This window comes from Dromiciops gliroides, chromosome 2 (assembly GCF_019393635.1).
Source record: "Dromiciops gliroides isolate mDroGli1 chromosome 2, mDroGli1.pri, whole genome shotgun sequence".
Lineage (NCBI taxonomy): Eukaryota > Metazoa > Chordata > Mammalia > Microbiotheria > Microbiotheriidae > Dromiciops > Dromiciops gliroides.
The window spans coordinates 675632450-675659473 of record NC_057862.1 but is presented as its reverse complement, the minus strand read 5'-3'; the positions used below and the strand labels follow the sequence as shown (position 1 = coordinate 675659473).

At 39.7% G+C, this 27024-nt stretch overlaps 1 protein-coding gene across 1 annotated transcript in view; it reads right to left on the bottom strand.

Annotated features, from left to right (window-relative positions):
* LOC122739610 (major histocompatibility complex class I-related gene protein-like) overlaps window positions 1–18054 on the bottom strand; it is a 39322-nt gene extending 21268 nt beyond the window's left edge. The window contains exons 1-6 of the mRNA XM_043981280.1: window positions 17970–18054; window positions 14528–14602; window positions 13693–13950; window positions 2965–3231; window positions 1649–1927; window positions 566–682 (exon numbers count right to left, since the gene is read on the bottom strand). Of these exons, the coding sequence (XP_043837215.1) occupies window positions 566–682; window positions 1649–1927; window positions 2965–3231; window positions 13693–13950; window positions 14528–14602; window positions 17970–18054 (1081 nt within the window). The remainder of the gene's footprint in view (window positions 1–565; window positions 683–1648; window positions 1928–2964; window positions 3232–13692; window positions 13951–14527; window positions 14603–17969) is intronic.
* Window positions 18055–27024: the final 8970 nt, after the last annotated feature.

Here is a 27024-nt window from a genome sequence, read left to right as displayed (position 1 = left end):
TGTTACAAGGCATTTGTTTTTCTTTTTCTTTTCCTGGTGTGGTGGAAGTGAGTTGTAGGAAGAGAAAATACCTTTCTGTTAGTTTAGGTTTGGGGTGTTTTTAATGGAGAGGGTAGTTCCTACAGAAGGGAAATGTCACATGCACTTTCAGATGTGATCATTGTATTACTAATTTTATTTTAACTGATCTTTCATGATGTGAAAGTAATATTTAAATAATTGCAATACAAAAACAACACATATCAATAAAATTTCAAACCCCACCAAAATCGTTAAATCCAAGATAGTTTGTGGAAGGGAAAGGGCACTAGAGGGGTATCTTTAAGTTGAAGCTAGGTGAACATTTTTCAGGAAATCTGTAGCAAGTGGACTAGAAAGCCTCCACTGTCTCTTCCATCTCTGAGAGGCCAATGTTCTGTTTAGAGAGGGCTTTTCTCCTTAAGAACCCTGGGAGGTCATGGGATAGTGTTATGTGCTCACTTATTGTGATATATTCCTCCATTTTCCTTTCCCTCTTTGTACCTGGGCAGATCATTTTTCTTCTCTTCCCTCTACATGTACACACCTGTCTTCTTCTTCCATATGATGAAGGCCCCAACACAGGTCAGTAATAGGATGAAAGCTAGCAGGATGCCCAAGGCCTTGGACCAAGGCTTCTCTGTAGGGAGAGGCTTCGCAGGAACTGAAAGAAATAAAGGTCACAAATGAATGAAAGGGGGAGTTTTCCTGGAGGATTATACACTTGGGGATTATATCTAGTGAAATCTGAGAGAAATTATTTCTATTACATTAATAACCAATTATTAAATTAGGATTGAGGCCTCCTATTTCCTCATTTAGGTACCAGCCCTTGCATGTCAGTCAGTCAGTCTCTGAAGGACATTGCTGATGGGATTGCCCAGATCCTCTGGGTATTCATTCTGTCATATTGGGTGGGACCCCTCCCAACTGGAAGACCTTACAAACAGAATCTAATCTATATAAATTCTTGCCCTTAAGAAATGAGCCCTCAGGGCAGCTAGGTGGCACAGTGGATAGAGCACCAGCCCTGGAGTCAGGAGTACCTGAGTTCAAATCCAGCCTCAGACACTTAACACTTACTAGCTGTGTGACCCTGGGCAAGTCACTTAACCCCAATTGCCTCACCAAAAAAAAAAAAAGAAAAGAAAAAAAAAAAAGAAATGAGCCCTCATCCTTGGAACCCTCAGTTATAATTTAGGGTGTCCCAACTTATAAAGAAGAAAACCAACTGGGGTAGTCTGAGTAAAAATGGATTCCTCTGTCCAGATTGCTAGAGAAAGCTGGGTCTCATGATTAAGTCACCTTCTCAGCATGAGGAGCTGAAGACTCTTAGTATAGCTCCTCATTGATATATCCACCCTCTCATTAATTGTTCACTAATATGGGTTGATGTTCACCTACCAAGGGCACCTCCTTTTCCAAAGGTATTTAAGCATTTAGGGACCTCAATGGTTTTGTCTTTGGTTTCTGAGAGAGATGACTGACCATCAATGTATTTATCATTTCCTAGCATAATTAATAAAATTTTCTGAGACCCCTTCCCTCTAGAAAAATCAAGAGCAGATGTCAACACTCCATGGTCTAGAATCTTAGAGATAAACCCAGCCAGCTTGGGAAAAACACTTACCAGGGTATATAACTGGCATCTCCAAGGCACTGTGCTCTACCATACATGTATAGTTTGTATCTGTGTCATTCAGAGGGATCTCTAGGGTGACTTGAAGGTAGAAGGTGGCATCAGCATTGGGCAGAGTGCCACTGGACCTCTCTTGCCCCCACGTCCCAAGCTGGCCATTTTTCTCCCAGTGCAGCAGGATGGGGCGGGGGTAGAAGCCTGTGGCCAAGCAGGAGAGAGTCTCATTGCCATTCAGAGCATCATGTCGGGACACAGTCACCTCAGGAGGTACTAAGAAGACAATACAGGAGAGAAGGAATCATGTGCCACTTGTGTCCATCTGCTCTCACTTCCTTTACGAGGGTAAAATTTATCCATTTGCTTTCTAGTCTTCTCCCCCAAACCAAAAATTTGTCAAATGGTTGTTGTTGCTTAGTCATTTAGTCATTTCTGACTCTTTGTGACCCCATGGACTTTAACATTTTAATACAGTCCATGAGATTTTCTTGTCAAAGATATTTGAGTGATTTGCTATTTCCTTCTTCAATGAGTGACCTTTTGTCAGAACTCTCCACTATGAGCTCTACACACCTATGCATTACCATCTAACCTGCATATATACCCTAATGTCACCTGAGCTCTCTCACTCTGAATCAGTCCCCTAAGGACCACTGGATCTTGCCACCCATCCTAAAGCTGAATGCTCTTTTGTATGCTCTCTCCCCCATTACAATATGAGCTCCTTAAAAAAAGAGATTGTCTCATTTTTTTTTTTACATTTTTGTTCCTAATACTTACCTCAATGCTTGTCATTTAGACTGTCCCAAACATACAACTAGTTCTCAGTTTGAAAGGAACTTCTAGTGCTTGGAATATATTCTTACGGTCTTAGAGAAGTGAGGTCATCTCCACAACCATATGAGTACTCTCTGCTTGAGCAAAGTCACAAAACAATAATACCACTCATTTCTATGGAGCTGATTGGTTTTCCTAATGAGGCAGATGTAGAAGTTTGATGTTAATGTTTAACAACTGGCTCTCTTAAAAAATACACTTTTAAATATTTTCTCCATCCATTTTTTAAGTCTAGGCAATCAACCAAACAATGAAGCAAACCCTGTTTTGAACCATTTGCTGACTTCTGAAGAATAAATACTCTTGTGAAAAAACAGCTCTCATAAGCTGGTTCAAAATGGCCCTAGCACACCCTTGGTTGGATGTGACCTGGGCTTAGTATCTGGGCTACTGCTTTGTACACAAGCTTCTGGGCAGAAGTAAGGGGTGGTGGCTTTGACTCCTGGGAGGATGTAAAAGGAATGAGGACTCACCATTGTCTTTTACACTTGAGTACTGCAGGATTGTCCTCATCATGTTGACACAATGTTGGTTCATGGTGCGTTTCCTCAGATCTGCCCAGTAATGACTTTCTGCAAAGGATATGAGCTGCTTTGACACAGGCTTCATGAAAACCCAGTGGCCAACTTGATCATCTACCTGGAAGAAATCTTCTCCATTTATGGCAACATGGACTTGACTCTTTAACTTGATGTCCCTATCCAGTTCACATTCTGCCAACACCTGTATTGTATGATTCTCTGTAGAGGGATATTGAGAAGCAGTGAGATGAGTGGGATAAGTATTGATTTTGAGTATCTCAGTAAAAATCACAGAATTTGGGAGTTGGAAGGGATATGTGAAAGGAATACCTACTATGATATAGCTGAAAATTGCTCATCCAGCCCCTACTCAAAGATCTCAAAGGAGAGGGAATCCACCACCTCTCAATATAGCTTATTTCATGTTTTCAGGGCTTTTTTTTTTAGGGAATTATTCCTGACAACACATTGGCATCTTTTCAACTATGCAACCCATTGTGTATCATTCTGCTCTCAGTGGCAAAAAAAAAAATTCTGATCCCTTCTCCACATGACAATGCTTCAAATATATGAATCCAGCTACCAAGTCCTCCCCTCCAAATATGTACACACACACACCAGGACTCTTCTCCAGGGTAAACACGTCCACTTTCTACCACTGAGCTTCATTCTACATGCACACAAGGCCACTGTAACAATTAGAATGACGCCACCTGCTGGAGACTTACTGTAGGAAACCTACGCCATAAGGAGAATGCTCCTGAGGGCAAGACACGTGGCTTTTCTTTGGCGTCAGGAAGTGACATTTGCTTGTGGGAGGAAGAGGGAGCGAGGCTGGCTTTCTTTCTCTCTTGTCAGGACTCTCATGGAGAGTGGAGCAGGAGAACTGTAGCTCCCTGAGATAGATAGATGAATCTAGGCCTTTCTCTCTCTCTCTTCACCAAATTCACCAAATTCTTATTCTCCTTAATAAATGCTTAAGAGTCTAACTCTTGCTAAAGCTTATAATTTTTTTTTTTAGTGAGGCAATTGGGGTTAAGTGACTTGCCCAAGGTCACACAGCCAGTAAGTGTTAAGTGTCTGAGGCTGGATTTGAACTCAGGTACTCCTGACTCCAGGGCCAGTGCTCTATCCACTGCGCCACCTAGCTGCCCCTAAAGCTTATAATTTATTGGCAACCACTCATTAGATATTTTAGACAGACTAGCTAGAATTTTTTTTTAAGTGAGATGATTGGGATTAAGTGACTTGCCCAGGGTCACACAGCTAGTAAGTGTTAAGTGTCTGACTCCAGGGCCAGTGCTCTATCCACTACACCACCTAGCTGCCCCACTAGCTAGAACTTTAGCCCCTTACACCACTCACCATTCTGTTGTTCTCCAGTCACCCTCCAGCTTGCCAATGTCCCTTTTAGATCATGATCCCCAGAAAAAAACATAATACTCCAGACTGGGTCTGACTAGGGAGGGTTAATCACCTCCCTTTTCCTGGTAACCAAACCTCCCTTGATGAATCATTCCATTGCATTCCCTCTTTTGCCTATCACATCATAGTGACTCCAGCTCTTGACTCTGGGCATTTTGGGGAGCTGTTCCCAGTACCTGAAGTGTTCTCCCTCTTCATATCTACTTCTTGGGTTCCCTGGCTTCCTTCAAGTTCCAACTAAAATCCTATCTTTTTCAAGAAACCTTCCCTGATCCTTCTTTATCCTAGTGCCTTCCTTATGTTGATTATTTCCTGTTTTGTATGGATATAGCTTGTTTGTGTATATATGTTTCTTTGTTATCTTCCCCATTAGATTCTGAGCTCCTTTAAGGCAGAGACTCTCAATTTTCTCTTTTTGTATCCCCAGTGCTTAGCACAGTGCCTGGCACCTAGTTGGTTGTTTGGTTGCTGTCCTTTGTTCTCAAAGAGGACCAAAATGACTGATCAGACCAATATGGGCTCAGAATGCTTCATCACAAGTCAGGCACAAATAATCCATGTAAACATTTGGGTTGGATTCTCTAAATTCGTGCATCTTGCATTTCTTTTGAGCTACTTCAATTCTACTTTGCTCATAGAACACAACACCATCTCTGATAAGGGCATACCATGCTGGATGATCCTGTGTCAGTGTCTCCAATGTCATGCAATCAATTCCAAAGTTCCTTTTTTTATATTTTTTTCTATTGGACAATAAGGGGTAAGTAACTTGCCCAGGGTCACACAGCTAGTAAGTGTCAAGTGTCTGAGGCCAGATCTGAACTCAGGTCCTCCTCAATCCAGGGCTGGTGCTTTATACACTGCACCACCTAGCTTCCCATTAATTCCAAAGTTCTTAAGAAAGACTTTGAGAGTGTCCCTATATCACTTTTTCTGACCACCATGTGAGAGCTTGCATTCTGTGAGTTCTCCCTAAAATAGTCTTTTAGGCAAGCATACATTTGGCATTCAAACAACATGGTCAGCCCTTCAGGGTTGCTCACTCTGCAGTAGAGTTTAAATGCTTGGCAGTTTAGCTCAAGAGAGGAACTCTGTGTCTGGTGTCTTATGCTGCCAGGTGTGAGAACCAGGGGCCCCTCCCCTTGCTGAGAATGCATGAGGTCGAATTGGCAACCTGGAAGTTGCCTCACAATTCATGAGTTGCCTTCAATCATGTCAATTAATGGACTTGAATGATACCAGCCAATTAGCTTACAGCTGTGTGTAAGGACCACTATCCTTCCTGTCCCTCAGGGAGCTTCCACTCAAGGAGACTCAAGATCATTTTTGTTTTTCATGGCTGGGACAAGCTCGTGGTGTCAGAAGAAGCAGACCAGGGTAGATAGGTTTTTTCCTATCATTCTGAACTTCATGTGTTCTCTCTTTACCATGCTTTAATAAATGCTTAATGCCCAAAGTGGGGTGCAAAGCTTCTAATTTAAGGCGACCACAGATTTAGTTTTAAACATCACACAGGTGATCTTCAGAAACTTCCTAAAGCAATTCAAATGGAAGCGATTTAACTTCCTGGCATGGTACTTGTATACTGCCCAGGATTCACAGGCATACTACGATAAGGTCATCGCAATGGTTCTGTAGACCATCAGTCCGGTAGTCAGTCGAATACCTCTTCTCTCCCACACTTTCCTTTAGAGCTAGCTCTGGCAATGCATGCATCAACCTCATTACCAATATGTACATCTCTCGAAAGAATACTGCCAGGGTAAGTGAATTTATTCACAGTATTCAACACTACTCCATTTTCTGTAACCGATGGTTCCACATATGGATGGTGTGGTGCTGGCTGATGCAGCACCTGTGTTTTCTTAGTAATAATTGTTACACCAAAATGATCACAAACAGCTGTTCCTTGCTTTTAATGAGGATCAGATTTTGGATAGTTTTTCCTTGTTGGTTGCTCCAAATTTTTGAGGATGACTTAAGCTAAGACAGAAAATTCTTAGCTGCCATGATTTTGGGAGAGAGAGAATAGCAGCTGGACATTTCCTGGCTCAGATGTTTTCTAAGTATGTCAATTTGGACAATGATTTAACCTCTCAAACTTGATAATGGTGATGACGACTGATGGTGGTGGTGGTGAAGATGTAGAAGATGATGGTGAGATGCCAATGATGATTTCTGCAAATTGATTTACAAATATTATCTTATTTGGTTCTTACAGCCTTGTGAAGTAGGTGTGATTATTACCTTCATTTCACAGATAATGTACTTGAGGCTGAGAGAGGTTAAGTCATTTTCTCAAGTTCAGAAGTGCAGTATTCCTGCTTTCCAGTCCAACAGCCTGTCAGCTGCACCACACTATCTGCCATTTTATGTAATAATGTATATAAACTGCTCCGCAAAACTTGAAGAAATTATTATTATTAAAACTCAGTTTTTCATCAGTATAACAGGAGTAGTAAATTAAGGTAATTAGGGAAATAATTATTTTTAAAAGTGCAGAAAATGGAAAAAATAACAAAAGAAACTAAAAGGAAGGAGAAGAAGGGCTATTTTACTTTACTTAACTGAGAGGAAAAAGAGAGAAAGAATTACATAACTAGATAAAGGGAAGAAAAAAGAGATTGCTATCAACAACAAAACTAGAAAAGGGGGGCATCTAGGTGGCGCAGTGGATAAAGCACCAGTCCTAGATTCAGGAGGACCTGAGTTCAAATCCAGCCTCAGACACTTGACACATACTAACTGTGTGGCCCTGGACAACTCATGTAATCCTCATTAATAAAAGTTTTGGGTTTTTTTTTTAGCAAAAGAGGAAAAAAAGGAAACCAAATTGATAGAAACCAGAGATATCAAACCAACTTCAATATTAAACTTACATGTACCAAAATCTTTAGCATCTAAGTTCAAAAAGGAAAAAAAAGACCCTGAATTATAAGAAGACAAACAACAATATGATAATAGCAGGAGACTTTAATTCCCATCACTATTTCCTACAAATCTAACTGAAAAATGAACAAAGAGGGAAGTACAGAATTGAGCAAATTGCCACAAAAACTAAAAGATTTTAATATCTCCTAAATGAGCCTGTCAAAGAATATCTGTATTTCTCAACCATGGATTGAAATTTTGCAAAAATTCACCATGTATGAAAGCACAGAGATTCAGAAATAGTAAATACCCTCTGTGAATTATTACAATAGCAATATTAATCAGTTCAGGGAACACAAACAACAGAAAAATGAACACTTAACAAGGAAATCCTAAATAATGAGTGGTTCAAAGAACAGATTAGAGAAAAAAATCATATGTAAAAGAAAGTGAAAATATGAACATACCAAAAATTTGAGGATTCAGCTAAAGTAGTGCTCAGAGGAAAAATTATGTCTCTAGAATATATATTAGCAAAATACCAAAGGAGAGGATTAATTAGCTGAATGGGAATCTTAAAAATCAGAAAGTTAACAAAGAAACAAACTCCAAATAAGTATATCATTAAAGGAGAGATAGATACATTGGAAAACAAAATATATAGAGAGAAGTTATAAACAGAAAGCCTTGTTCTTGGAAAAAAAAGATTTTTAAAAATACATAAATCTTTAAAGAACATTATTAAAAAGATGGCAGAAAACTAAATTTACAATCCAACCAGTTGAAATCACAACAAAATCAAAAGAAATATAAAATACAGATATGTAGCTATATACCAACAAACCTGAGAACATAACAGAAATAGAGGAATACTTTCAAAAACACAAAATACTCCAAAGTAACAAAAGACCAAATAGAGATCTTAAAACAACCTAATATCAAAAAAGTAAATAGAGCTAGCTATGAAGGAACTACCAAAGAAAATCCTGATTTATACTATTGATTAGAGAAATGCAAATTAAGACAGCTCTGAGGTAACACCTGACACCTATCAGATACGCTAATATGACCAAAAAAAAGAAAATAATAAATGTTGGAGAAGCTGTGGTAAAATTGGAATACTAATGCATTGTTGGTGGAGCTGTGAACTGATCCAACCATTCTGGAGAGCAATTTGGAACTATGCCCTAAGGGCTATAAAGCTGTGCATGTACCCTTTGCCCCAGCAACACCACTACTAGGTCTTTTTTTCCCCAAAGAGATCATAGAGGAGGGGAAAGGACCCATATGTACAAAAATATTAAAACTGCTCTTTTTGTGGTGGCAAGGAATTGGAAATGGAGGGGATGCTCATCAATTGGGGAATGACTGAATAAGTTGTGGTATATGAATGTAATGGAATACTATTGTGCTATAAGAAACGATGAGCAGGCAGAGTTCAGAGAAACCTGGAAAGACTTAGATGAACTGATGCTGAGTGAGACAAGCAGAACCAGGAGAACATTGTACACAGTATCAACAACATTGTGGGTTGATCAACTGTGATAGACTTGACTCTTCTCAGCAATGCAATGGTCCAAGATAGTTCCAAAGGACTTATGATGGAAAATCATCTCCAAATTCAGAACAAAAGAACTATGGAATCTAGATGCAGATTGAACTATACTATTCCTTTTTTAAAAATTTCCTTTTTTGAGGTTTTTCCTTTTTGCTCTGATTCTTCTTGCGCAGAATGACTAATGCAGAAATGTTTAATGTGATTGTACATATATAACCTATATCAGATTGCTTGCTGTCTTGGGGAGAGGGGAGGGAGGGGAAGGAGGTAGAAAAATTTGAAACTAGAAATCTTATAAAAAACAAATGTTGAAAACTATCTTTACATGTAACTAGAAAATAATAAAATAATTTTATGAAGAAATAAAAAGAAAATCCTAATTTATAAGGGAATTCTATCAAGCTTTTAAAAAGAATGACTAACACCAATATTCCACAAACTGTTCTCATAAATTAAGAATTAAGACTCTCTACCACACTCTATGAGACAAATATATGCCTAATGTTTAAATCAGGAATGGATTAAACAAGGACAGGGAACTACAGATGACTATCATTAATGACTATAGATTCAAAAGTTTTAAATAAAATCCTATTAAATAGCCCATAGTGATTTATCCAATAAATCATTATGATCAAGTTGAAATTATATCAGATATAAGGATGGTTCAACATTAGGTGGGGAGGGGGCAGAGAAATCAACTTAATCATATTACTTTAAAAATCCAAAACCACATTATTATCTCAATTAATGTGGAAAGAGCCTTTGATCAAGTACAACACTCATTTATACTAAAAAAAAAAAAACATGCAAAGGATAGACATAGAGGGAGTTTTTTAATATCATAAAAGTACATATCTAAAACCAAAACCAAACATCATTTGCAATGGGTAGGAAGTATCCATCCATCCATCTATCCATCCATCTATCTATCTATCTATCTATCTATCTATCTATCTATCTATCTATCTATCTATCTACCTACCTACCTACCTACCTACCTACCTATCTTTCTGTCTATCTATCTTATAGTCTCAGAAAACAATTTTAGTCAGATATTTGTTTCCTTCCCAAATGTACCTTTCTCTACCCTAAATTTCCCTACCTTTAAATGGATGTAACAATAAAACACCACATGGCCTGTCTTCCATTTTTGCCCTCAGAATTCCTTAGGAGTGTCTTTTAGGTTCCTTCCAATGTTATTCTTTCTACACACATAAATCAGCAAAAGTTGGTATTGATCATCAAATTTATCAAGCTTCTGAAGATCCTCCTTCATGTGCTTGTTCCTTGGAAGGAAAGTTCTGACAAATATGGACAGCATACTAAAAAGCAAAGATATCCCTTTGCCAACAAATGTCTGTATAGTCAAAGCTATGTTTTTTCCAGTAGCAATATATGACTGTGAGAGTTAGACTATAAGGAAATCTGAGTGTCATAGAATCAAGATCTTCAAATTGTGGTTCTGGAGAAGACTTTTTAGAGTCCTTTGGACAACAAAGAGATCAAATCAGTAAATCCTTAAAGAAATTAATTCAAGGGGCAGCTAGGTGATGCAGTGGATAGAGCACTGGCCCTGGAGTCAGGAGTACCTGAGTTCAAATCTGGCCTCAGACACTTAACACTTACTAGCTGTGTGACCCTGGGCAAGTCATTTAACCCCAATTGCCTCACTAAAAAAAAATTAATTCAAGCTATTCACTGTAAAGTCAAATACTGAAACTGAAGATGAAATACTTTGGCTTCATAATGAGGAGACAGGACTCATTGCAAAAGATCTTGATGGGAAATATTGAAGGCAAAAGGAAAATGGGACTGCAGAAGATGAAATAAATAGTTTCATAGAAACAATGCAAATGAACTTGGACAGACTTTGAGAAATAGTGGAGGGAAGAAGTGTCTGGTGTGCTGTGGTCTATAAGGTCATAAAGAGTCAGACACAACTGGTTGAACAACAACAAAATAAAAGCTCCTCTGATTCATTTTTTAAATCCTATTCAAACTGGCCCAGACTGATATATCTAGTCTTATTGGACATTATTCTCCTTCCCATATTCTGCAGACCAGTCAAGCTGGCTTCTCTTTTCCTCAAACATGAAATTCAATTTCCTCTCTTTGTACCTGTGAACTGGTAGGTCCACAAGCCTGGAATTGACTCCCTTCTTACCTCTGTCTTGTAGAGTCTCTCTCTTCCTTTAAGTTGCAGCTCACATGCCATCTTCTGTGTGAATCATTTCTTCATCCTCCCAACCACTACTGTCCTCCCTCTCAAATTCCCTTATATTTAACTTCTTTGCCTATGGTTGTATTTGTTCATTTGTTTTTGTGATTATATATATATATATAACATATATATAATATATATATATTCTAATGTGTACTTAATAAATACTGTACTTATTGATTAATCTTTAACTCCTCACTCACACTGACCCCTTTTATCCATATGTTGTTAATTCTTGTTATTTGTTTTCTTAAGATCTCTTTTATATGTCTCATTTTCCTTAAAGAAGTCTTAATAGTATTTTATTTTTTCCAGTTACATGTAAAGACAGGTTTCAACATTCATTTTTATAAGATTTTGAATCCCAAACCTTTCTTTCTTCCTCCCTTTCCTCTCCCCTCCCCAAAATGGCAAGCAATCCAACGTAGGCCATATGATCACAGTCACTTCAAACACATTTCCACATTAGTCATGCCATGAAGGAAGAATCAGAACAATTTATGTCTCCTTTTCTCTCCTCACATGACCACCACACTAGAGCAGGTCCTCATGGACTCTCAGTAGGACTATTGCAATAGCCTCCTAATCATTGGTCATCCTGCCTCAAGCCTCTCACCCACTGAGCTGCCAAAGTGATATTCCTAAAATCTAGGGTTGGTCATGTCACCCAGTTACTTGCTAAATTTCAGTGGCTTCCTGGAACTTCCAGGATCCAATACCAAGCCACTCAGCATTTCAAACCCTTCACAACCTGGCCATTCCTCCCTTTCCAGTCTTCTTATACAGGATTTTGATGTCACATTCTATAATTCAACTTCACTCAACCATTGGCTATTCCTTGAACTAGACACTGCATCTCTCCACACTCTCCTTTCATACTGGATGTTCCCCATGTCCACAATGGCATATTTCCTCATTTCCACCTTTTGGCTTGTCTGGCTTCCATCAAGTTCTCCTCAAATCTCACCTTTTACTAAAGGCCTTTCCTGGTCTCCTTCAGTGCTGTTGCCTTGTCTTTATCATGACTTCCCATCTACTCAAGCTGTATCTGGTACATATGTAGACATTTGCTTGTGGTTTGACCCATTAAAATGTGAGCTCCTTGAGGAAGGGCTGTGATTTTACCTTTCTTTGTATTCCCACAGCACCTAGCAGAGTGCCTGGAATATATTAAGTGTCTAATAAATTCTTACCAACTAACACCCTTCCATGCTCCATCCTCTAAATACAAGTAAGAATTCCCTTCTGCCTCTGTACAGGGTGTCCCAAAAGTCTTAGGATTCTTAAAGCCATTTAGTGCTGCCTTGATGCCCTGCATTTCTTTTTTCTTCTTGCTTTCCATTCTAAGTAGCATGATTTTTAAGAAGAATATTTTATTTCTCCCTGAGAACCTCTAGGATAAAGATTTGTTACTCTAATCCTTTTAATTTATTTTCAAGGATGAAGACCTTCATATATAGACTGTGCATATATAGATGTTAACTCTGTTCTGGCAGAAACACAAATAGCATGTACTGCCTGAAGATCACAGCAAAATTGTCTTTGCCCTGATGGCTTCTTCCAGTTATGAGTCTTTTTTTTTTTAAGTGAGGCAATTGGGGTTAAGTGACTTGCCCAGGGTCACACAGCTAGTAAGTGTTAAGTGTCTGAGGCCGGATTTGAACTCAGGTACTCCTGACTCCAGGGCCAGTGCTCTATCCCCTGTGCCACCTAGCTGCCCCCAGTTCTGAGTCTCTTATCCTGTGATCCAGACTTGTGTGAAGCAAATCCACAGTCCAGTCTAATCCAATTCATCAAACATGAACCAAGCACTTTCTCTGTGTTAGGTGACAGAGATATAGAGAGATCAAAAAAGTGCTTTGTTGGCTAGTCCTTAGGACCATTTGCTGTGGCAAACTTTGTGAAACATAAAACATGAGATAGGATTCTAATACAGCCTACACAGTATGTTTGAACTTGTCACTGATATATAGTGATCTACTTCCTTGGATCCTACTCCTCTCTACACCTGGGGTCAGGAATGGGAATGGCAGATATTTATTGGACAGACAAAACTTAAGTGCAAGCATAGGACTCAAGCTATATGACACAAGATAAAAATACAATTATTCAGAGATTTATCCATATTGTGGTTCAGATTCATTTCCCCAGGAAAAAAGTTGGAGTGGTCTCAGCCTTTGCATATACTCAGCTGAAAGGTATGGAGTTGTTACTTGTATGACCTAGAGCAGGTCACTTAACTTTCCCCGGGCCTCAGTCTCCTTATCTGTAAAATGATAGGGTTGGGGGGCAGCTAGGTGGCGCAGTGGATAAAGCACCGGCCCTGGATTCAGGAGTACCTGAGTTCAAATCCGGCCTCAGACACTTGATACTTACTAGCTGTGTGACCCTGGGGAAGTCACTTAACCCCCATTGCCCCGCAAAAAAAAAAAAAAAAAAAAATGATAGGGTTGGACCAACTGACCTCTGAAGCCCCTTTCAATACTAGATCTATTACCTTTTGGTCCTGCGATTCATACTGATGGGACCATTACTCAAGGAAGGGAGAAACTAGGTTAGAGATCAAAAGGAATTCAGGTGAAATTCAATTGATCTGACTTACCTACACTCTTGATGTCATTCCATGAAAATAATTTGAGAGCCAATTGGAAATACATTTCACTTTCTGAAATCGCTTTTGTCTGATGCTTAATAAATTCTTCCCCTAATGCCAGAGACATCCAGGATTCTTTGAACACAAGTTGCTTATTCTGCTTGTCATAGCTGCACACATTCACATCATCAATAGCATGAAATATGGTATAGTCCAAGAGAGAAGTTTTCCCCAGAGCAGTAAACTGTATTTCATGCTTGTGGTGAGCTGCAAAATAGAAGGGGAGAAGAGAGTATTGGAGTTGAAATATGTGGTCCCCAGAACCCTAACTGATGTTCCTATATAAACTCCTCCCCTTCCCTGTATTAGTAGGTTAACTAAGGTTGAGCATCCAGAGTGATTGTCCCTGGAAACAATGTGGAATGTTGAAGGAAGTTGAGATTTCCCCAGGACCTAGACTAGAACTGTGCACCTGTCAAGGCTCAATATTTCATTCCTTTCAACAAATTAGTTTAAATAGAGATTGATCCTTCATGCTACACACATTTGTGCCAACCCTAATTTTCTTTTTCTGTGAGTAGGGTGAGCTGCGTGAATTACACAGGTGTTAGTGTGGAAAGGGAGGAAATATCACTCCACTATGGGAGTGATAAAGGAACAAGTATAGACAACATACTGAGTACATACATCTATGCTGGGGTTATATTCAATCAGTGAATTTAAATTGGAGAGGCAATATTGGTGTAGACAAGACTGTTCCACCAAACTTCTGAAGATACAGAGTAATAGTCTAAAGTGAAAAAGGAAGGGGTCAGGGAAGACTCAGTAAAGGGAGTTCACATACTTTGTAGGGCTGGGGGTTTTCCCAGACTTTTTTCCATATGGGTATGTTCCCATGCTCTGCTGGTACTGAGTCCCTCTGAAAAAGAAATAATGACATATGTCATTGGCATTTCCTCCAAATAACTCATAAGCTTGTCACTGGTTTGCTAAATTGTCTCAAAATCTAAGTATGTGTAACATTCAAGGTCTTTGAAGCTCTCCAGACAATAGATACAAGAATTCATTTCCCTTCCCCTTTGGAAAATCAGAATATATATATATATATATATATATATATATATACACATATATACATATATATACATACATACATATATATATACATATATATACATACATACATATATATATACATATACATACATATAAACTTTGTTTAAAGGTTATTTTTGCCACAAGAGAAGGTTCAAACTGGAGCAGGGAAGAGAATTACCCTTGTAAAGGCAAAATTACATGAGTAAAATGTTTTCAAATATTAATCACTTCAATGAATATTGATATCAGTCGAAATGTTGATGTTGATGTCAATCCAAAATGTCACATGGCAGACAAATACAGCTAATGTCATCTCAGGCTGACTTAATAGAAACATTGTGTCTAGGACTAGGGGGATGATCTCCAATTCTTTCTCCAAAACAAAGAGGAAAAAGGTAAAGGGATCTATCTATACCAGGGTCAAGGTAAGTGAAGGGCTGGCTAATCTACCACAATAGAGTAGATATGGTGACTGAAATAGGACGTGTATCCTCCTAAGCCCTGTAGCAGCTAGGTTGAGCAGTGGATAGTGTGCTGGGCCTGGAGTCAGGAGACTCTGGGTACAAATACAATTTCAGATAGTTACTAGCTGTGTGACCCTGGGTAAGTCACTTAACCTTGTTTGCCTCAGTTCCTCATCTGTAAAATGAGCTGGAGAAGAAAATGTCATACCACTTCAGTATCTTTGCAAAGAAAATCTTAAATGGGATTACAAAGATTTAGACATGACTGAAATAACTAACAACAATACTTCTAAGCCCTAGGATGAGTCAATGAGGTCTGGGGTGAATAGAGAAGTGAGAAAGATACATAGGAGGATGAGCAGGCCCATTTGGACACTGACTCCTTCTTGATATCTTTGTTTTTCACAAAAGCATTTCTAGAACTGGCCCCCAGATCCCTATTGCCCCTGGTCACAATTATATCACTGCCTCTAGTCAGCATCTGAGTGCTTGGTCCTGGGTTGTACTCTACACTGAGCAAGGAGGAGATGAAGCAGAGTAAGGGATGACTGTGGCAAACATAACAAACCCCAAATTGTTCCTGTTTCCTAAGAAACCTTAGCTGGCTCCCACTTCTCCTTTCATGGGGCTGGTGCCCTGACAGTCACCTCTACAACCTAAAGTCCAATAGAAATGTAGTGAATTTCACCCTCACTCTAAAGAATTACTATGACTTTTCAGTCAGAAGAGATTGATTTTAAATATTAAGAATCTTAAAATACCACCAGATAGGATCAGCAACCCTTTTGCATGTGATGCCTGAAATTCCCTTTGTCTGTCTAGCATTCGTGGGATACCCAACATAAATGCTGCTACCAAATACTCTCTGATTTACCCAAGGCTCAGAAGAAACATTTTCTTTTTGATCCACCTTGATCAATTACCGGCTACACATTAGTGTTAGAAAAGAATGAACGATTTATACAACAAAAGGTGGACAAAACTAAAAAAAATAATGATGACTACAATGGTGATGATATTATATATGTGTAGATAGATATGTATATAGATATAGATGCTATAGATATAGGTAGATATAGAACTAAGCTCACAAATTAGCAACCAATGAAATTTTTGTCCATTAGACCCTACTAACCTTAAAAGTCATTTCTCTACATCTCCTTGTCCTTTCAAGGACATTGGCATTCTTTTTAAATGTCTCTGATTAACTCAACTTCGTTAGGATTAGTCAGTCAACAAGCATTTTTTTTTGGCAAGGCAATCAGGGTTAAGTGACTGTTCCTAGGGTCACACAGCTAGTAAATGTCAAGCATCTGAGGCCTCCTGACTCTAGGGGAGGTGCTCTATCTACTTCCCCACCAGCTGCCCCCACAAGCATTTATTAAACACTTATTATGTACTAGATGTTGAGCTAAATGCTGGAAGAAATGTTAAAAAAAACCAACCCTTGCTTTCAAGGAACTCATATTCCAGTAGGGGCGATAACATGCAAATAACTAGGTATATATAAATTAAGGGGCAGCTAGGTGGCATGGCAATGGATGGAGTGCCATGCTTGGCATAAGGAAGATTCATCTTCCTAAGTGCAAAACTGCTCTCAGACGTTTACTAGCTATATGACCCTGAGCAAGTCACTTAACCTCTGATTGCCTGGCAAAATGAATCCACTGGATTCAGTGGAGAAGGAAATGGCAAACCACTCCAGTATCTTTGCCATGATGGTGTCATAGAGGGTCAGACATGACCAAACAACAAAAAGGCATGGTAGAGAAGATATCAGCAGCTAAAGGCTCTGGGAAAAGCCTTTTCCAAAAGATTGGAGTTGAGCTAAGTCTGGAAGGAATCAAGAGAAACCAAGAGGTGGTGGTGAGAGGGTGGAGCAGAACATTCCAGAAATGGAGGCAAGACAGACAAAGGAAATGGATGGTCATTTTCCAAGAAGAGCAAGCAGGCCAGAACAGCTGTATGGCTAGGTCATGAAGTTTGTGGGAGGGAGCAAGGTAAAGTACGAGGCAGTTGGAAAGAGGACAGGTTAGAAATAACTTTTTTGTGCATGCATTTTTATTGATGTCCCTTTTCTCATCCTCATGATTTTTCACCATAGCCATCCTCCTTCCCAAACCATCCCAAACAAATAGTATTTTTAAAAAGAAAAGTAAAAAGGAGGAAAAATCAACACAACTGATAAATACATTGGAAAAGCAAAAAAAAAAAAATGTATACAATATGCAACACCTGGGGATCTGCCTCTTCCACAAAGGGGTAGCTTGGAAGAATCCTCTCACATATGTTCCTTCACATCATGCTTAATCTTACAAAGAGCCATACATGTCAAAAAGAGGCATTTGCATCAGGTCCTGGGCCATTTCAGAATCATCCCCAGCTCCGTTCAGATGTTTTCAATTATGTCTATCTCTCGTTTATTTTTTTATATCTTACTTGCCCATCATACTAGGGTATCCCATGGGCACAGGGACTATGTCTACCTTATCAAACACATCATCAAAAATGATGGGCCCTTGGGGCAGCTAGGTGGCACAGTGGATAAAGCACTGGCCTTGGATTCAGGAAGACCTGAGTTCAAATCTGACCTCAGACACTTGACACTTACTAGCTGTGTGACCCTGGGTAAGTCACTTAACCTTCATTGCCCTGCAAAAAAAAAAAAAATGATGGGCCCTCATTCTCTCAACCCTCCCCCCTATCCTGTCCCCATAGACTCACCTATCTCATATTCCCTCAAAGCAAACACACAAAGAATAAGCAGCCAGGAAGTAAATGATCCTTCCTTCCTTCTTTGGTTGTCCATTTATATTCTGTAGGCAGATTCTTGGTCTCTTTGACAGGTCTCAACTTGATCTCATCCAAATCCCATAACATTTGCAGGTCCCCAAAATAAAAAGAAGTCCCTATATACTTAATGGCTCTCTATTTCTTATACATACCCAGACTGGGATTGGCTGTGACAAAGCCCTGTCTTCCTATCATTGCCTTCTAGGATATCTGTCACCAGGCAGAACCTGCTCTTGAGTGGTGGGTATGAGTGAGGCTGTGTGTGAAGACAGGAAACCCCAGAGCATAATCATTGTCAGGTGTTGTTGGGGAGGCAGGGATCAGTGACTGGGGGAGGCACTATGTCATTCACACAGTTGGCATTTGTAAATGTCATCATTCAATTGATGTAAGAAAGCACTAAGACTAATGGAGAAGATGAGAGCACATGCTCAAGGAGTCCACAATATGATAAAGGAAATATAGTTCCAATCCTAAGGAAGGCCCAGCTTGAATGAATGAACAAATGGATGAATGAATTAAATGGCATTCATTAAATATTTACCATGTGGAAAGATTGGTGTTAAGTACTGGGGCTATAAATAGAAACAGAAGACACTTCCTACTCTCAGCAACTCATATTCTCAGAAGGGGAGACAATACATGCAAGTTAGATGGAAAGGCCCTGAGATTCTTAGGAATTGGCAGTGAAGCGGATGGTGGTAATAAACTTTCACTAATATCATCTCCATGGGTAAAACCACAGTTATTTCTGATGCTGAACCATCAGACCTTGCCAAGGACTTTGGTGGTGGGAATTTTCTTTTCTGGGTCATGAGCATCTAGTTAATCAGTCAATAAGCAAGAACTTACTATGTTCCAGGGGCCATGGTAAGCATTGGGTATACAAAGAAAGGGAAAAGAAATAGTACCTCAAGTAGCTTGCATTTGAATGGGGAAGATAACATGCAAATGACTAGGTGTACAAAATATAAACACAAGAGAAAGTAATAGCAGCTGGGGGACTCAGAAAGGCCTCTTAGAGAAGGTAGGACTCGAGTTAAATGTTGCAAGTTGGGGAAACCAAAAAGCTGAAGTGAGGGAGAAGAGATTTTAGGCATGGGGGAATAATCAAGACAAATGCTCAGAGATGGGAAATGGAGTGTTGGATTTGAGAAACTTAAAGTAGGCTAATAGAGCTGGATGATAGCGTGTGAGGGGAATAAAATGTGAGAAGACCAGAAAAGTAGGAATGGGTCGGATTATAGAGATCTTTAAGTGCCAAATAGAGGAGCTTAGATTGGATCCCAGAGGCAATAAATAGGGAAACACTAGTTGTCAGGGGACTGAAAATGAAGGATATATAATAGTCAGGCTTCTCTTGAGAAGCTGAGTGAAGGATTAATTGAAATGAAAGAGGAGACTTGAAGAGGCAAAACAAATTAAATTGCTATTTCAATAGTCTAGCAAGAGGCATGTACTAGGCTGTTGGCCATGTGAGCAAAGAGAAGATAGCAAATATTTAAAAAGGTATCATCTACTTCCAGTCTTACCATTTGTAAACCAACAGTAGGGTATCCTTGAGAAGTAACAGCAAAGGTACAGGTAAGACAGTGACCAGAAGGGTGTGGCAGCATTTCAATTCACAAATCCCATGCCCAAGCACTCTGAGATCCCTAGCAGTGAGACTTGAGATACCAGAGAGGGCCCTGAATAGCCATAACTCTGAACTTCAAAGATGCCAGGTGACTAACTCCAGGAGTTGGAGGTTAACACAAGAACTGAGAGGACCCAGGTCAACACAAAGTAGAACTGACCACCACACTATGATATATAAAAAGTTTGAGACATAGTTTCTGGGTAATTAATTGTTTTATTAATAATGCTAGCTTAAGGGGGCAGCTAGGTGGCACAGTGGATAAAGCACTGGCCCTGGATTCAGGAGTACCTGAGTTCAAATCCAGCCTCAGACACTTGACACTTACTAGCTGTGTGACCCTGGGCAAGTCACTTAACCCCCATAGCCCCTCAAAAAAATAATAATAATAATGCAAGCTTATTATTAATAATGGGATGGTCATTTGGCCATCTCTCTTAGATCAAAGACCCCTCAGGAAACCCACTCAACACTTATATGCCCTTAGAAGAGGGAGTGTTCCTAAGGATAGAAATCAAATCTGATTAGTTAACAATTAATGAGAGGTGAACCTATTCTAATGAGGGTCTGGGGTGCATGACTCTGATCACTTGGTTTTGGTCAAAGAGAATTATCTATGTCCATATCACCCATTTGACAAAAGGGAGAATCCACATTTTTCCCAGACCTGTCTGGGTAAAACACAGTTGGCCAGAATCCATCAACTCACCTAACTTTAACTTTTGAAGCCATGAGTTCTCCCTCTCAGTATCAGCCCTGCACTTTGAAGACTGCCTGAGTAACCTGCTGGGACTGAGTTCTGAATGGAGAAGTAGAAAGCCTTGGTCCTAATTCAATAATTAGTTATTAACTACAAGAAAGAAATAATCATTTCTCTCAGTACCCCAAATACAACAATTTGAGCATTAAAGCTTTAGAAGTGAGCAAATCAAACCCTGACCAGTATCAGGAATTATTGCAAATCTAGAGATTCACCCAAAAGAAGGAGAAGGTCAATCCATAACTGCAGGCAGAGACTCTCCCATTTCCACATCTTCTCTTGGTCTGCTCTCCATTCTCTGGAATTAACTCTTTCTCTCTCTGCCCTTGGTTAGATTTTGAACTTGGGTCTTTCTGACTCCAGGTACTATTTTTCCTTCACTATGTTACCTAGCTATTCCTGGAACTCTCCATGCCTCAGTTTCCTAATTTGTAAAATGAGTGGTAGGGAACTTAAAGGTCCCCAAAGTCCCTTCTAACTGTAAAACTATGACTAAGACAACACAGTATTCTCATTACCTAGAACAATGTTTTGTGTTTAATTGAGATATTGCTCGATGTGGTAGGAAACCAGCCTGACTTGCAATCAGGATCAGAGATTCAGAGATGGAAGGCCATCTGGGCCAATCCCCTCACTCTAAGTCCCTCACTGAGGCCCAGATATATGAAATGACTTGTTTACGGTCACACAGCCAACAAGTTCCAGAGCCAGACTTTCACCCCAGGCCCTCCAACTCTAAACCCAGCATTCGTGAAAAGTGAGACAGTTAAAAAAAACTACCTGAGTTGCAATCCCTCCTCAGATACTAACTAATCCTGTGATCCAGGACAAGTGACCTAACCTTTCTCAGACTCAGTTTCCTCCTCCATAAAATGGACATAATCATAGCACCTAGCTCCCAGGGTGGTTATGAGGGTGAAATGACATCATTTCAAGAATTTTCTAAATCATAAAACACTACATACATTCTAGCTATTGCTATTATTGGTGGCAGTTTCAAGTAATAAAATTGTCTGATGACAAAATGAATCCTGGAGCTTGGTGATATAACTGGAAACATATTAAGACTCCCAAATACCCAAGATGTGGAGAATAAGGATGAAATGATTAGCAAGTGACTCTGGGACAACATTATGATCTTCCATGGATTTCCTTAATTAACTCTTCTTCCTCCTTGGGCTTCCTCTTTTCACCAACTTCTCACTGCCCCCAGTCTAAGGCTGGGTTTTCCTCCCATACCCAGCTACTTGACATAATGGTTTTGCTCACCCTGGCCAGAAATCAGTAAGCACTTATTCATGAATTTGTGCCAGATATTGTACTATATTCCAGAGATACATATAAAAAGAAAAGCATTGGTTTCTAAGCTGTGGAGTTGACTGGCATATAACCAGGGACTTGGCCAGGGTGTCACAAAGTCCTCAGGGTCTTTGTGGTCCCCAAACTAGCTCTCTATCTACTATACACCACAGGGAGAAGCATCAGTTACAGCTCTGGCCATTTAATCTTCCCTGCTTAGAACCATTTTGCTCACAGGGCCATCTATAGACCTATCTGTGAGGTCACTATTGTCTTTGCCATCAAATGTCAAAGTCCATTCAAGTCAAGTGAAATCAAGAAGCACTTATTCAGTGCTTACTATGAAGTAGGCACTGACAAATATAGAAAATCCAAAATTGTTCCTCTTTCCTAAGAAATCATGCCTGGGTCTTACTTCACATTTTTGTGGGGCTGGTAATATGTCAATGGGAAAAAATGGAAACAACCCCGCCCCAGGGGTTGTCTTTTCATCATTCAATCCTTCCACTCTTCTATGTCATACTCCATTATCTTGCTCCCTCTTATGGTAGGAAATGGACACTGCATCCGGACCCATCTTCCTAGCCATGTGGAACAAGAGGCTATTCACTGGGTTATGGGTCACTCCCAATTTTGCCTCAGTAATTCTTCCCCAAACAATAAGGAGTCAATTTTCTTGCACCTACACCTATGCAGTGATCAAATGCTTCTCATTTATGACAAAGTTAATCCTGACTGGCACACATCAGGAGAAGGGAATGGCCTCAAAGAAACATTATTAGGTGGGGTCCTAGGAGCTTACAAAGTCATCTAGTTCAATTACCTCATTTTATGGATTAGGAAGCTGAGACCCACAAAGTTGTTGTGACTCCAAAGTCACACTACTAATGAGTGGCTAAGCTAAACTTTGAATACAAATTTCAGGGGGGCGGGGGGGCAGAGCCAAGATGGTGGAGGAAAGACAGAAAGACAGTAACTTATTGGAGCTCCACACACAATCACGCCAAAAACCTCCAAATAATGCTATAAGACAATTACAGAACCCACAAAAGGACAGTGTGAGATAATTTTCTAGTCAAAAATGGCTTCGATGTCAGCAGAAAAGGTCCCCTGTACCAGAGTGGGAGTGGAGCTCAGCCCCTCAGACTCACCGACAGAGATCCAGCCCCAGGCAAGCCATGCCAGAGAAAGAAACCTTGAGAGACCGTTCCAGCAACAAAGAGCGGGAGGGAGGGAGAGAGCAAGCAGTACTTCCTGCATTTGCCAGGAGACCGGTCCTTCAATCTGATTAGTTGAAGGTGATCTGTGTTGATGTCATAGTCCACTGAGAACACTCCCTCTTGGGAGTCAATCAGGTGTGGTTTTAATCAAGTCAACATTAAGTGAGTTAATCAGCAGAGACAGTCTCACTTAATTCAATCAATTCAAATCTATCTGCCTTTGGGCATCTGCCAAATCCCATTATTTTCTCACATTTCCCCCTCCCCCTGCTTCTTTAAGAAAGAGTTTCCTTAGGGGCAGCTAGGTGGTGCAGTGGATAGAGCACCAGCCCTGGATTCAGGAGGACCTGAGTTCAAATCCAACCTCAGACATTTGACATTTACTAGCTGTGTGACCCTGGGCAAGTCAATTAACCCCAATTGCCTCACCAAAAAAAAAAAAAAAAAAAGAAAGTTTCCTTAATGAAGCAATAATATTACAGATACTTATGACTAACAATGTAAAGGGAAAGAGAGAAAAGAAATTGAGCTATGCATTGGCAACAAACTAAAGGAAGCACTCTCCTTTATTAGGTGGACATTACAAACAAAGAAAAACTAAAGGGGGCAGTTCCCTTTAGTAGATGGACATTACAAATAGCATATGCAATGGGAAAAGGAAAACAGAAAAATGTCCATTTAAGTCTTTGGAAGTCTTTTCTTAGATGACTCTTGGGATGTCCTCTGGGTGTAGTTATGCAGTGAAAGTTTTTCAGGTGTGGATGCTGATGATGGGCTAGCCAGTCTCAGCTGGAGAGTTTTGGGTGTGGTTGTAAAGTCTCTCAGGTGTTTCAGATACTGATAATTAAGCTGGAAAGTTTTCTACAAAATTGATTGTAACACAACTTTATTTTTTTTATTTTTATTTTTTTGGTGAGGCAATTGGGGTTAAGTAACTTGCCCAGGGTCACACAGCTTAACACAACTTTAAATAGCTTTGCCACTAACCAAATGAAACAAGAGTTCCCAAAAATATGTCTAAGGAAATTCAGAATCTTGTAGAGATATAATAAAAACAAAAACTGTAGTTTTTAAACTTAATATTACTGTAAACAGCCCTGTGGGGAAGAAATTGAGAAGACAATTGTGTTAAGAAAATAACTTTTTATCCTTGTTTCCTCACTTTTTGTATAATCTGCCTAATTATCCTCATGCCATTAAGAGTAATTAAAGAATCTAATATAACTGGTAACAGATGTCAAGGCCAAATCCAACATTGTGTTTTATCATGACACCTGAGATAATTATGGGGTTACCATAAAAGAACAGAGAAGAGAAATGAGCCAAACTTGGTGGCTCTGCAGACAGCCAGTGAAATATATGGAGGGGAAACTGAGTCAGGCTTAATCAGCTCCATGAGATTGAGATATCCATGGCATCAGGCAAATAGGATGAGGATTTGAGGTCAGGCATAGAATGAGATGGCATTGCCTGGCTGTCCCATGCTATGTGTGTGTGTGTGGGGGGGGGGAATTAAACCAAGAGAATCCAACTGCAGCTCTTGTCAGTGACAGCTGTTGTATGTATTCCTCCCATGGATGACTGGCATCTTGGCTGCTCAAGTTCTGATAGCTCAGAATAAAGGCAATTAATGTCTCAAATGATAAATTCCCATAATCCAAGGCTGATATGCATTTAGCAACTGAGGATAATGATGACAGCAAAAAAAAAAAAATGTGAATTTTCTTTCAATCAGAATAGAATATACAATATGCAATAATGCCAAATAATAACTTAAGTATACAATTACCTTTCTGAAAAATCAAAACATTTTACTACAAGTTAAAGCATAATCTTAAAAGAATGAAAATCTCTTTGAAAATAACTTTGTACTTCCAGTATACAGGAAGCAACAGAGGTATCTCCCCCCACCAGTGATGTTTATACTGGGGAAAAAGGTTTTGCTTGGGTAGGGGGGGTGGCAAAAAAGCATGTGGAAAGGTGATATATGTAGTTCTCCTCTTGTCCAGCTGTGCAGATAGAACAGTACCATGGGTAGAACATCAGGCCATCAGGTTTTCCCTGAGACCCCAACTACATTTAGAGATCCAAGCAAGAGATATACATTCAGGGTCAGGTTGGCTCATTAGGACTGATCTTGAGGATCCTGTATCAATCATAGTAAGTATCCCCAACCCTAAGCGTTACATGGGGTTTATTACTCTGGGGAGGGGAATGGACTGGCACAAAAGGGCTAAAGATCTCAGGGTCTGGAAAGGTAAAAATCATCAGATTCCACCATCCTTTCCCATCCCCTACACCATCAGTGCTCTGTATATCTCTGAAAGGATCTATAAGTGTTTTGATTCTGCCCCTCTCTACTTCTCTGAGAGGGTCTTTAACTTTTAAGTTCCTTTTGCATAATCCTATAGTACTGCATTGTGTGTCCCCATCTATCGCACTAATAGCAAAATCAACAGGGGTTGATAAACATTCTCAACTGCCTGACTCTGCTGTACTGTAATGGAGCTAAAGTGCTCTGTCTGTTCCTTTCTTCCCTCTCATTTCCTTCATAAATATATGTTGCTATTTCTTTAATTCCGTCATTACTCAGGGCATCCCTGTCTGGAAACTGCCTTTCAAAATATTTCCACATTTCTAGCAAGGATTGATAAACAAAATGATTAGAGATAAAGTGTGCATCTCTAGAATCTAATGGGTCCAATTTCGTATATTGTGTGGCACTCTTCCACAATATATCATAGAATCTATTAGGTTCCTGAATGGTATCTATAAATTTTTGCCAATTATCAGTCTCGCTGGCACAGGATTCCATGGACTTCAACAATGCATCCCTTGCTTCTTGCAACTTATCAAAATGCTCAGGGATATTGGGGTCCCAGTCAGGGTCTTCTAAAGGCTATCAAATAACCGCTTTTCCTGATGTTTCCAAGGAGTTCCCTGCAACTAATATATCAGCTCCTTCCCCTGGGGATAATATTGTTTGCATGAGATCAGTAACATCAGCCCAAGTGGGCTGATATCCTCTGAAAATTGCTCTAAGCTGGATGACAACTGAAGTGGCATCCTCAAATTTAGGAATATCTCATTTCCATGAACTCAACTCTTTGGGCCCAAAAGGTGTGTGTTGTCTGAGCTTTACTACAGTCCCATTGATGTAGGAGGTGAAAAAAGTGTTAAATAGAAAAACCTAAGATCCAAGCTTTAATTCAAATATGAGCTGCAAAATGGAGTTAGACCCCAATTAATGGATAACTTATGCTAGGTTCTTGTAGCCACAGAAATCAGTGTCCATAATGGGAACAGAGGGAGAGAGGCCATGATGACCTTAGACTAAAATGACAAGGCTATAGAAATTCTCAAGAAAACTGATTATATTTTGAAACTAGCCATGGGAACCAGAAAGAGACATGCAGAAAAGGCCAAATTTGTCCCCAGATTCACCTTATGACATGTAACTCCCCAAAACACACCTCCACTGGAAAAGGTACCCACCTTGGGGGTTTGGCTTAGGACCCTCAGGAACTCCAAATTAGGATAAGCCCTCCCTTGTAACACCCCTAGGTGGAGATTATAATGAATAGGACAGGCCCTCCCTTGTACCTCCCCAAGGTGGAGATTATAATGAGAGTGATAATCAATTTATCTATACTATAAATATAATTGTATTTTCTTTCCCTATTCAAGAGATACCTTTCCAATATTCTGGTTCTCTCCCTGTGGTCACCCACAGTATTGCAATAAAACTTGGGAAACTGAGTCACTGAGTCTTGTAATTCTTTTGGGATGACTCATGATCAATTTGACCCCAAATTCCAGCCCACATCACCATTTAGACCATGGGTGAGGATCTTTTGAAGGGAAGAATTTGGGGCTTTCTGTCTCTTCTTATGGTAAATTTTCTGAGGTTGGCATAGAAGAAATAGAGGTACAGGATATAGAATTTGAGCCATTTGGTGTTCCAGCCTGAGAAACAGGCTCAGATTCAAACTTAGGCTTGGATCCCCCTTCTCTTGTATCACCTTGTATAAGTTGTCTGCTTACTTTGCTCCAGACCTTCCAAAAAGGTAA